Raw genomic sequence first — 12,051 nt, 5'->3', positions numbered from 1 at the left:
ATGTGGATACGCGTAGCCTACGAAATGTCAATTTGACTATTCGTACCCGCCTGCGGGTACGCGCAGACACTGCGTTTTTTTATATCACGGTCCGTTTTATAATTGGCACTGGCTATGGTTACATTGATATGTAGCCTCAACAATAAAAAAAAAATATATTGGGGACTAATTGCTGGAATGTAGGGCCGATTAATTACGAATGTAACAATAATGTGTCTGCGTTTACATTGTGTTGTTGTTTCCGGTTCACGCATTTCAAAGTATGCTTGGACTAACTACGTTTTGAATAAAAATAAAGAACTTATACTAGTATTTAAATTTTAATACAATATTGGGGAATTTGCATCCATTTTTTTTATTTACAAATGATAACAAATTTTCAACATGAAAAAAAAAATTGGCCTTATATCATAAGCAAAAAAACTACAGCGGAATTACATCACTTAAACAGAAAGGGTAACTTGTAACAGACACAAAACAGAAATCTGACGAACTCAACAGGCAGTTTCAATCAGTTTTCTCAGAAGCAAACAAAAACACTGCCACCGTGAATTTGAAAACAATCAGTACATGCAACAGAAAACAGCTTACCCTGATTTGCAAAACATCAATATGTAACCATCCAAGGTATTTTCAAAATACTTTTTAATTTAACCCATCACAGTCAAGTGGACCAGACAAACATAAGCCACGTCTCCTGAGGGGGGGGGGGGGGGGGTAGCACGCAAAAATACAAGGAAAATGGCTATTCATCCTGACAAGTGTACTGTAATGTTATGTCTGTCAGGCGAAATAAAAATAAATTCGCATACAATTATACAGTTGTACTCATTATATATTCAATCAGACCTAAAACGACATAGTCACATAAACACGGCCATCTGTAACAAGACAAACAGTTCACTATAGATTTTAACAGAAAGTATCAGAACTTTAATTCCACCTATTAAAGTAAAGGAACAGCCAGCATATAAATCTCCTATTTTTTAAAACGACATTTTGTTTCATTTTCCAGGGAGATTGTGTGGACAAACTTTTATAAAACTGTAAATAGTGCAATTTTTTTAATTTTGATAAATATACCGCAAAAAATGACGTTTTTTTTCTCAATTTATAACCATTTGATAAATATGAGTTATTTCTGAATAAAAAATTTATATTTTTTTAGGATACTTATAAAATACAGAAATTTACGTGACAAATTATTCAACAAAAAAAACAATTTGTGTTTATCTTTTAAAACAAAAAAGTTATGTCTTTCTTTCGAAAGGAAAAATACGGCCACAAATCCGAATAACAATTTTGAGCCGAGATATACAATATTTCGACCTCATTTAAGTCCAAAAGTAGCACATGGTGGTATTATTTTTTTATTACATATTTGAATTTATCAGGCAAAAAATAGCCTATATGGATGATTTCATCAAACAGTAAATACAGGATCAAAACTGTATCGTATATGCCTTTAAAATGGAGAAACCTCGCACACAGAAGAAAAGATGCATGCTTGCTCTTGTTTTGTAAAATCACTTGACATCTCATTGCAATCACAAAAATAAACAGACTAATTCAACCGCTCAGACAGTCCCAGAATATGCCTGCTCGAATATGTACACACTCTCATACCAAATTCCATGATATCCTGCGAACACAAATACGCCAACAATATTTTTTCCACATACAATCACAAACTGGAACAGCCTTTCTCTGAGTATCGTGCTGAGATTTCAGTAGTAGGGGTTTTAGTAATATCAGAGGATAATTTGTTCCAGTCTTTAATGGTTTGACAGAATAAAGAAAATATAATGGTCATTAAAGATGGCATACTTCGATGTTAATTTTTATTCTCTCATAGGGTCTTTTCATCGGAAATAAACACTTAGAAATAAGATTTAGTCTTGGATGCATGATTATGTTTATTAGTTGTTATTTGACTTTGAACTAACTGTCAGAAACTCAGTGCAAGTACTCTCAGATCTGTTCCTTTAGTGTCTTTCTGTTGTTAGAATGAATAAGTACCCGGTAACGTCCACTATATATATATGTTTTTGTTAGGTGTATTTCTTTTGGTATCCATCTGATGAGTTGAGCCTTTTCAATGATTTTCTATAGAACGTTCTTATGATATTCTGTTACACTAGTGTCACAGGTCAGTATAGGGGAGGAACAACATCCCGCTAACATATTTAACTCTGCCACATTGTGTATGTATGTGTCTGTCTCAAGTCAAGTCAAGCGTCTGTAACTCAGTGGCTGTCGTTTATTGCTGTGTTACATATTTGTTTATTCGTTCTGTTTTATTGTATATTAATTTATTATAGCAATTGGGCCGTTAGCTTTGTTGTTTGGATTGTTTTACAGTTTTGATTTCAGGCGGCCTTTTCAAGTTAATCAGGCTGACCGTATGCGATATGGCCGGTTTTGCTCATTCAACGGCTGAAGGTTGTACGGTAAAATTCTGTACGATTTGGCCCGGTCTCTTGTTGAGAGATGTCTCATTGGAAATCATACCAAATCTTCTTTTTTATACATTTATTCTAAAGTTTGGAATAGACTATAAAAGTATCACATAATTAACTCAGACTGAAAAGCCGAGGGAAGCATGGTGACATATTTTCATAAAAGATAGTTTTAAACTGAAAGAAAAATATTTAGACTGACTACAGGATTTAAAAAAAAAAGATAAATTAGAAAAAAGACAGACTATTGAAAAAATATATAGCAACTGCGTCTTTTTTTAGATTGCTCCCTGTAAATTATCAATTATGTCAAGCTGATTTTATGCCTTTTATGGAACTTGTAATTTGGGAAATAAAGATATTTTTTTTATTATTCTCTTATATTCTGAAACCAGTTGTTTGCATGATACGGGTTATAAAAAGTCAGTTTAATATCAGTGAACTTGATTTTTGCAGCGCTTGCAACACATTCGTTGAACCGTTTTCAGAAGTTTTACTGTATAAAATAAAATTGAGAATGGAAATTGGGAATGTGTCAAAGAGACAACAACCCGACCATAGAAAAAAACGCTTGAACAGCCTGAGAAGGTCACCAACAGGTCTTCAATGTAGCGAGAAATTCCCGCACCCGGAGGCGTCCTTCAGCTGGCCCCTAAACAAATATATACTAGTACAGTGATAATGAACGCCATACTAATTACCAAATTGTACACAAGAAAAAAAAAATAAAAAAATACAGGACTAACAAAGGCCAGACGGGGTCCTGACTTGGGACAGGCGCAAAAATGCGACGGGGTTAAACATGTTTACGAGATCTCAACCCTCCCCATATACCTCTAGCCTCACCTCTAGCCAATGTAGAAAAATAAATGCACAACAATACGCACATTTAAAATTCAATTCAAGAGAAGTCCAAGTCTGATGTCAGAAGTTGTAACCAAAGAAAATAAACAAAATGACAATAATACATAAATAACAACAGACTGCAAGCTGTTAACTGACATGCCAGCTCCAGGCTTCAATAAAACTGATTGAAAAATTATGATTTCATCATCCTATCAGGCACAATCCTTCCCGGCGTTAGGGGTTTAGTATCATACCATCATAACATATATATACGAGAAGAACATAACCTGTGTCATGCCAACAACTTTATTTTGAATAAATGTGTTTAGTTCCGATGCAGAGAATCCTATAAGTGAATCAATATTAACGCTAAAATGAGCAACCTGACAACAGTATCGTAACTATATCCCTTCTTGATAAGTCTATTGAAAGGTTTTGTTAACTTCTGAGGTGAATACTGACATTTTTGTGCTTTATAAAGAATATTTCCATAAAAAAATTGGATGTGAAATACCTGAACGTATAAGAAGTCTGCATGTTGAGCTATGATTTACGAATGATGTCCTTATACCGATGATATTTAGTCATGATGGTTTGATAGTTTGTGATATTGAAAACCCTGGTGTAATAATTTTTCAGTAAAACATAAATTTCTCTCGTGTATCCTTTTATGTGCTACATAACTCCCACGCCTCATCTCGCAATCAATTTATAAAATATACACTGCCTACAAAAGACTGATATTTGTGAAACTTCACGGTGAAAGGACCGAAGTTTTTAAAGACCGAGATAACGTCCCATTTCGGCCACATGTCTTCTTCAACTTCCGGTTCTTAAAGACTTGCATATCGCCACATGTGAAGGCTGAAAGGGAAAAGCAGAAACAGCCATGGCAGGGGGGTCAGGACAAAAGGGTAATTTGTCCAAGAATGTCTTGCAAATGAAGGTAAAACGATTTTCCTTTTTTTTTAGTAAAATACTTGCATAGAAAGCATTTGTGCCGTGATACCACAGTTTTAAACAGGTTCGGACCCCCCCCCCCCTTCCTAAAAAAAGAAGAAAGATCAAAATACCTTTTAAAAGAGAGATTGTCCCTAAGACAAGGGCCTATATTGCTGTTGTAGAAATGAATAAAGAAAGACCTGTCCCTTTTAATTTAAAAAGTGAAAACTTCTTTATATTTGCGACAATTTTTAAAAAAATGGAGTACCAGACTTGTATATTAAGGTATTTTATGAGTCAAGTGTTTGTGGTTTTATACAGTAATAATTATATTTCTCTTATTTATAGAGTAGCCTCAGTTGCAGAGTTTACATAAGCCACGTACTATCAAATTTTTACTACTGACTACTTACTGTCAATTATTTCATCAAAACTTATCAGACCACTGCTCATATACACCTTATCGCTATTTGTCCGCCATTACTGGACATCACACAGGGTCCAGTAAAATTTTGACGTCATTATTCAAAATGTCTGACGCCACAATGGAAAAGTGATTGTGGTATGACGCCAATAGTTCAAGCGGAACAGATTCTCGGGTCAAGCGGAAATAGCGATAAGGTGTATTCATAGGAGCCAGGAGGGGCTGGGGCTTTTGTGGGAAATATTTGGTTGATTACATAGGGAATCACTGAAGGACTGGCATTACAAAAAGTTCTGGATCTGCCACTGATACTGATGAGAGTATTGCCCTTTCAACTGTTTAAGGGAAAGGAACACTAAATGGGAATTGCGTAATACTTGCAATTGTGTGTAAAACTTTCATACCTGTCAACCAAATAATTTTAATGGGATTGACAAATTAACTAAATATGTATATCCAAAGTTTATGAATAAAAGAATTTTTATCTTAATCTTGCAAACATTATCCAAAAGTACGTTAAAAATCTATTTATATTTACTATTAAACTCTCTTTATTACAAGAAGCCTGAAAAATAGGGAGATTTTGTTTTTGACATCTGACGTCAGACACATGAAGCAATGAATGTGTTTTTAATTTGATGGATGCTTGTGTGGTTTTTTGTATAATTGTTTGTTTTAAGATTGTAACACAGTGATGACTGCTGTACCCATATTTTGACTATTTTATTTATTATGTCTGTTTTGTTCACCCTTGTTTTGATGAGACTGTTGTAAAAGTGAGAGGTTTAGCGCTATAAAACCAGGTTCAACATTTGAAAATGCCTGTACCAAGTAAGGAATATGACAGTTGTCAACTTTTTGTAAGTGTGACACGTGAAAGTCAAGTTATTGTGCCGTGAAAACTGGAAATGAAGGCTAGCGTCACGCAGGAAATTAGAGAAAAATGAGAATTGCTTACGTACATAGTGTAAGCGGGATACGGGAATCTGACAAAACAATATAAAGCGGGATCCGGGATCAGACCCCCCCCATGAGACCCCCTGTGATTAGGTACATGTACTTTCCAATTGAATTTTCCTCAAAGTTTAGTATTTTTGTGATTTTACTTTTTACATTATAGATCAATAGACCTAAAACAAATAGATCTAGGGATTCTTTTATCTAGATCATGACATTTAAAGGTTAAAATTTTAATGCAATGTACATTTATTAGTCTGTATCTCACATAAATAATAATTTCCAGATGAGGCAGGAAAGATTTATTATTGAACAATTGGAGTTATTCCTCTTTGAACTGATTTTTTCTAAACCATTTTGAAATATTGTTTTTCTTTTTGTGTAGGGCAGAGAGGTCCACTGTCCTATGTTTTGACTTAATTCATTTCTTAAAAGCACAATCCTGGACAAATCTATACATACTGGTTTGAAAAAGGCTTTGAGATTTGATCAATGTAAACATTTTCAATTCCCTTAAACCACAAGACAAGGCTAAAACATTTTAACATTTGTCTAGCAAAAAGTTCCTTAAAATAACAAGACAATATATAAAAGATGCAGGCAAATTTAGTTCATATTTTTTTTTCTTCCAGTTTATGCAAAGAAGTGCATTAAGAATTGAAAAAGAGAAGTCTGAAGATGAACAGAAGAGAGTTATTGATGATGAACATTGGGTTCTTGATCTTCCAGAAACTAAACAGAAAGAGTATGTATTTAAATCTATTACAGAAGTGTACACAAATTGACCATGTCATTGCAAAAATAGGAGAAAACTTAAGACAACAAACATCCTACAAAAAAACAAAATAGAAATCTAAAAACTTTGAAAAAAATGCTTTTCTAAATTTGTCTTAATCAGGAACACTCAAACTGAAATATAGATAAGCCATGGAATTATAAATATGTAAGAAAGATAAGAGCTAAATGACTAATAACTGATGATCAAAAAGATACCAGGCTAATATTTTTCTAGGTGAGGTTTGTAAGTAGTTGTACACAAAGTCATGTACTTGAATCATACAATGTATAAAGTCTGCCTTTTATACATGTCATATGGCATTGATCAGCATGATCAGTGTTTAGGTTTTCTGGAATATTGCTTTTCTTACCAATTTTTCATGACAGTTTGACACTATTTGTTATGTACATGTAGATTGCTTGTGAAAGGTCTCTGACATAAATCATTTGACATAGCCTAATTTTTATGCTCCAGTAGTCAGGCTAAGTTTAAGGATGAGATATTTTCCTCTGTATTTAAACTATAAATATGTGTTTTTTTGTTTTATTTGTTGGATTGTCATATCATTGATGTATACCCATAACTTTTTGTTTTAAAATGAAAGCTATAGTTTTTGACAATATTTTATATTTTGATTTGTTGTTATCAGTCTGACATGTGTCCTTTTGCTTAGACTTAAGAATTCTCTTTGCAGCAGCTCCAACCCAATGTTAGCAATATAAAAGTATGATACTGATTTTAGAGAGCACTTCTGTGCTTCTGAAGTAATATTTACTTGAGATGCAAGTAAAGACTCATAGTTTGAGATAAGAAGTTTCTCTCAGAAAATATGTAAGAGTAGATATGATAATGCAACAACTGCCTAATTGGCTAATTTATAATGACAAAAGTATTTTGGTTGACTCTCTCCTGTCATTACCACTAATATTAAAAAAAGAGAGATAGAGAGAGAAATTATAATGTAAGTGATACCTTACGCTGAAATACATAATTAAAAGTAATAGTAATATTCTTTTGTTTTAAGGAGCAAGTTTATTACAGAACCAAGTAACCTGAGAATTGAAGACCTGAAATTTGGTAGATTTTCATTCAATGGTTGTAACCCTGAAATTGAGGTATATTTAATATTCAATGACTGAATTGTTGAGTTGAGTTGTCTCCTTTTATTCATATTTCATCATGTTGACACTGGATATTATTCAGCAGGAAATCTCTATTAGGTTGTCTATACATTGATTGGAATGGAATGAAATTTGTCATATTCCCCATTTTCATTCTCAATTTTATATAATTGATAAACTGATCATGGTTTATAGTGTGTCAATTTTAATTCAATGCTTTTGCTGGAGGCTTTATGAATGAATTTACTACAGTAGCATTGTATTAGCTCCGAGGACATTTGGTTTTCGCACTCTAACTTTAGTAAAAGTAAATAAAAATCTATGAAATTTAAACACAAGGTTTATGACCATAAAAGGAAGGTTGGGATTGATTTTGGGTGTTTTGGTCCCAACAGTTTAGGCATTTTTCTTGTTTTCTGCTCAATAACTTTAGTATAAGTAAACTGAAATCTATGAAATTTTAACATAAGGTCTAGGACCACAATAGGAAGGTTGGGATTGATTTTGGGAGTTTAAATCTCAACAATTAGGAATTAGGAGCCAAAAACAGGTCATAAATAAGCATATTTCTTGGTTTTTGCACAATAACTTTAGTCATGTTAGTATAAGATAATAGAAATCTACAAAATTTTAACACAAGGTTTATGACCACAAAAGGAAGGTTAGGATTGATTTTGGGAGTTTTAGTCCCAAGGAATTAGGGGCCAAAAGAGTCCAACATTAAACTTTGTTTGATTTCATAAAAAAATGGAATTATTGGGGTTCTTTGATATGCCAAATCTTAACGTGTATTCAGATTCATAATTTTTGGTCCTGTTTTCAAATTGGTCTACATTAAGGTCCAAAGGGTGCAAAATTAAACTTAGCTTGATTTTAACAAAAATTGTATTCTTGGGGTTCTTTGATATTCTGAATCTAAACATGTACTTAGATTTTTGATTATGGGCCCAGTTTTCAAGTTGGTCCAAATCGGGGTCCAAAATTATTATATTAAGTATTGTGCAATAGCAAGAAATTTTCAATTGTACAGTATTCTGCAATAGCAAGAAATCTTCAATTGCACAGTATTGTGCAATAGCAAGAAATCTTCAATTGCACAGTATTGCGCAATAGCAAGAAATATCCAATAGCACAATATTGCGCAATAGCAAGAAATTTCCAATTGCACAGTTTTGCGCAATAGCAAGAAATATTCAATTGCACAGTATTGTCCCGTTTTCAAATTGCTCTACATTAAGGTCCAAAGGGTCAAAAGTTAAAGATTGTTTGATTTCAACTAAAATTGAATATATTGGGTTCTTCAATATGATGAATCTAACCATGTATTTAGATTTTTAATATTTGGGCCGGTTTTTAAATTGGTCCACATTGAGGTCTAACTGGTCTAAAATTGAACATTATTTGATTTCATCAAAAATTGAATTCTTGGGGTTCTATGATATGCTGAATCTAACCATGTATTTAGATTTTTAATATATGACCATAATTGGCATAATAGGTAAATGTCCAATTTAAAATTTTCAAGTTTAAGTTCTAAGACCACATTCATTCTGTGTCAGAAACCTATGTTGTGTAATCTATTTAATCAAAATCCAAATTCAGAGCTGTATCAAGTTTAAATGTTGTGTCCATACTTGCCCAAACTGTTCAGGGTTCAACATCTGCAGTCGTATAAAGCTGCGCCCTGCAGAGCATCTGGTTTGATTTTTGAATAATGGAATTCTAAATTATTTTCTCATATTCTGTATTTTAGAAAATGATGAAAGCAGCTGCAACAGAGAAGGAGAATGCACGTTCTGAGGCTGTAGAAAAAGAACTGAGGGTTGATGATGAAGAGATGGCAGGAAGGTAAATTTGTTTTGTAACATAATATTTCTTTATTGAAGTGATATCTTTATTCTTGTCTAGTGATACAAAAGAATTCATCAACACTGATATTGACCCAGTGTTTTCCCCAGGCTGTTTTATAGAATATTGTATTTACCAAATAAGGACCTATAGCATACAAACAATATAATACATTTTTTAATAACAATAATGCATATATCATAATGGAAAAAGAGTATTTCCACGACGCGACAAATTACATTGATTTTTTTTTACGCCAAATGTGATGCTATTCAAAATTTCGGGGGAGAACACTGATTGACCCAGTTTTTGTAAAAACATGTGAAGGTTTCCAGGTTTATAACATTAACTTCTGAATATATTCAATTCAGTGAATTTCACCCTAGTGGAGAAGTTTCCTCTTTAACATGTGATCAGCTTCTGTAAATTAACAAAAAATCTGTTTAAAACCATTGTCTCATAATTACAAAACACACTGTGTTTTCAAAAAAAGAAATATACAACACTGTTTTTATTGTTAATCTTTAAAATCAGATTACATATTTATCAAATAAATTTGTATTTTATAGATATAAGACATTATTTGGAACAATTGCAAAGAAATTTGCAAAAAAACGACAAAGATCTGCATTAACAGAAGAAGAGGAGGCAACGACCACAGAGGTCAAACAAAGGGTCAGAGCGTTCTTAAAACCAAAAGATGATTGAAGCTGTTACATGTAACTGGAAAGTGCGATACTTTCAGAACATATGACTTGCTAAGACAGTAGGAAAACATGACATTGTTGAGCATTTGAAGAGTACAATGGCTCTCAGTTTATTCCATAATTAGTAAGCTGAAGAGAAAAGAATGTGTATCGGTAGTTGTTATATTATTTTAAATGTTTTACACATTTATCATTGTAATATTCCAAGGTTAAAATCAGTTATGATGTCAGTAAAAGTAAATACCCTGGTATATATAGTAATGGTGGCTCATAGTCAGACAAATCTAGAAATGCTGTAAAATATGTAAACTATAGTATTTATGAAAGATGTGGCAGAGGGTACATCAAGGTTTGCCCTTGCCTTTCTGTATGTCTTATCTATCTGAGATATGTCTCAAAATTAATTTCAGTTCTTTAACTTTTGTTTGCCTCAACCAAATTATACTAAACTTATACACAATGCTTTTTTATCACAGAACACAGATCACGTTCCAATTTAGGTGGTGTCTTCTTTACGGTTCTTGAAATGTCATTATGTATATATGAAAAAATTGCAGAATATGCTTAATTTGCCTCAACCTAAAGTTATGAAACTCATACGCAATGCCTATTCATTCTCCATTTATTTATCAATTGTTTCAGTCTGGATAAAACTACATGTATTTACGATATTGGTCCTTTAAGATAAATAATGAAAATTGATCATTGATTAATTGTCATCAATACAAATTAAAACGTGAAGAACAAAAATGTCAGCATTTTTTGTGTCCCTTTTGCTCCCAAAAATATATGTGGGTAGGGGTTCAAATTTTTGAAATTATTGAAAGGTCCAGGACCATTTTGAAGTTTTAAGTGAGAGGTGTTCCAGAAGAAATCAATGGTCCTGTTTAAAGCATCAGTGTAAATTAAGGTAGGTCCTTGACTTTCCTAATTTAATAATAAATAGTCCTCTTCTAGAGAAGACGAGTCTCAGACCTCGCACTAATTTGAACCCCTGTGTGGGATACTGTGATTGTAAGATCAGTCCAAATGAAATGGGATATTCAGAAAATGATATTACAAATGTAGTACCATTATGTAGAGATCTATGTATTGTTTGAATCATCTTGTTTTTCTATTACATCAAATTACTGATTGTATTTTAAAGTTGAAAAGTTATTTATCATTGAAAATAATTTTTAATAGGTGGTTATATTAAATGAATTTTGTTATTTTGTTAGATTGAATACATTTTGAACATATATTTATTGCAAGATCTATTTTATGGCAATTGTGTATGAACATATATTTTAATAGATATTTATAACCGCTATAAAAAGTATTTAAGAATCTTCTATTTACAATATTTATGGAAAGATGCACTTAATTTTTTATAATTAAGCCTAGAATAAATGGACATTAATTCAACATGTGCACTTTGTGTGTTAGTTTGGTTAAAGCAAACCAGTTATTTTGTTACAGATTTACAGAATTTGAAAATTTTGTAACATTTTGAATACTGCATGCTTTTTTGTACATAATATTTTACCATGTATAGTGGATTGGGTATTGTTTATAACAAGACTTATCATAGAAATATATTACAATATTGTAATGAAGTTGCATAACTTGCTTGTTGAATAAATTATTATTGTTGGAATTTGTTTTCTACAAGGTGACCATAGATTTTCTGAAAAAGATGAAATACTGAATTCCTTTGGCAAAGAAATGTTTTGGGTAAATATTGCATAAAAACCCATATGTCACCAGCTGCATTAATATATTATCCTAGCCTCACACAGTTTTGAGCGTTCATACATCACAGTGCAATGACGAAAACATAGCCCTGGCTTTTTAATCCATACCCATGTCAAGCAATGGTTTAAAAAATATTTACTCAGATATTTATGTGTATAAATATACTTTACAAGACAAATATTATTTCAGAAATTATACAAGTTGTGCATTGCATATGCAGCACATGGAAAAT

The 12,051-nt window shown here is 32.3% G+C and overlaps 1 protein-coding gene across 1 annotated transcript; it reads left to right on the top strand.

Annotated features, from left to right (window-relative positions):
• Positions 1-4,105: 4,105 nt before the first annotated feature.
• Positions 4,106-11,721, top strand: LOC134721370 (M-phase phosphoprotein 6-like). The gene is made up of 5 exons (XM_063584332.1): positions 4,106-4,251; positions 6,261-6,373; positions 7,431-7,521; positions 9,281-9,375; positions 9,945-11,721. Exons 1-5 carry the CDS (start codon positions 4,195-4,197, stop codon positions 10,081-10,083), a joined length of 495 nt encoding a protein of 164 aa, XP_063440402.1. The 5' UTR covers positions 4,106-4,194; the 3' UTR covers positions 10,084-11,721.
• Positions 11,722-12,051: the final 330 nt, after the last annotated feature.

Source organism: Mytilus trossulus, chromosome 6 (genome assembly GCF_036588685.1).
Source record: "Mytilus trossulus isolate FHL-02 chromosome 6, PNRI_Mtr1.1.1.hap1, whole genome shotgun sequence".
Taxonomy (NCBI): Eukaryota; Metazoa; Mollusca; class Bivalvia; order Mytilida; family Mytilidae; genus Mytilus; species Mytilus trossulus.
The sequence above is the reverse complement of the archived record's forward strand: the minus strand, read 5'-3'. Positions and strand labels throughout refer to the sequence as shown.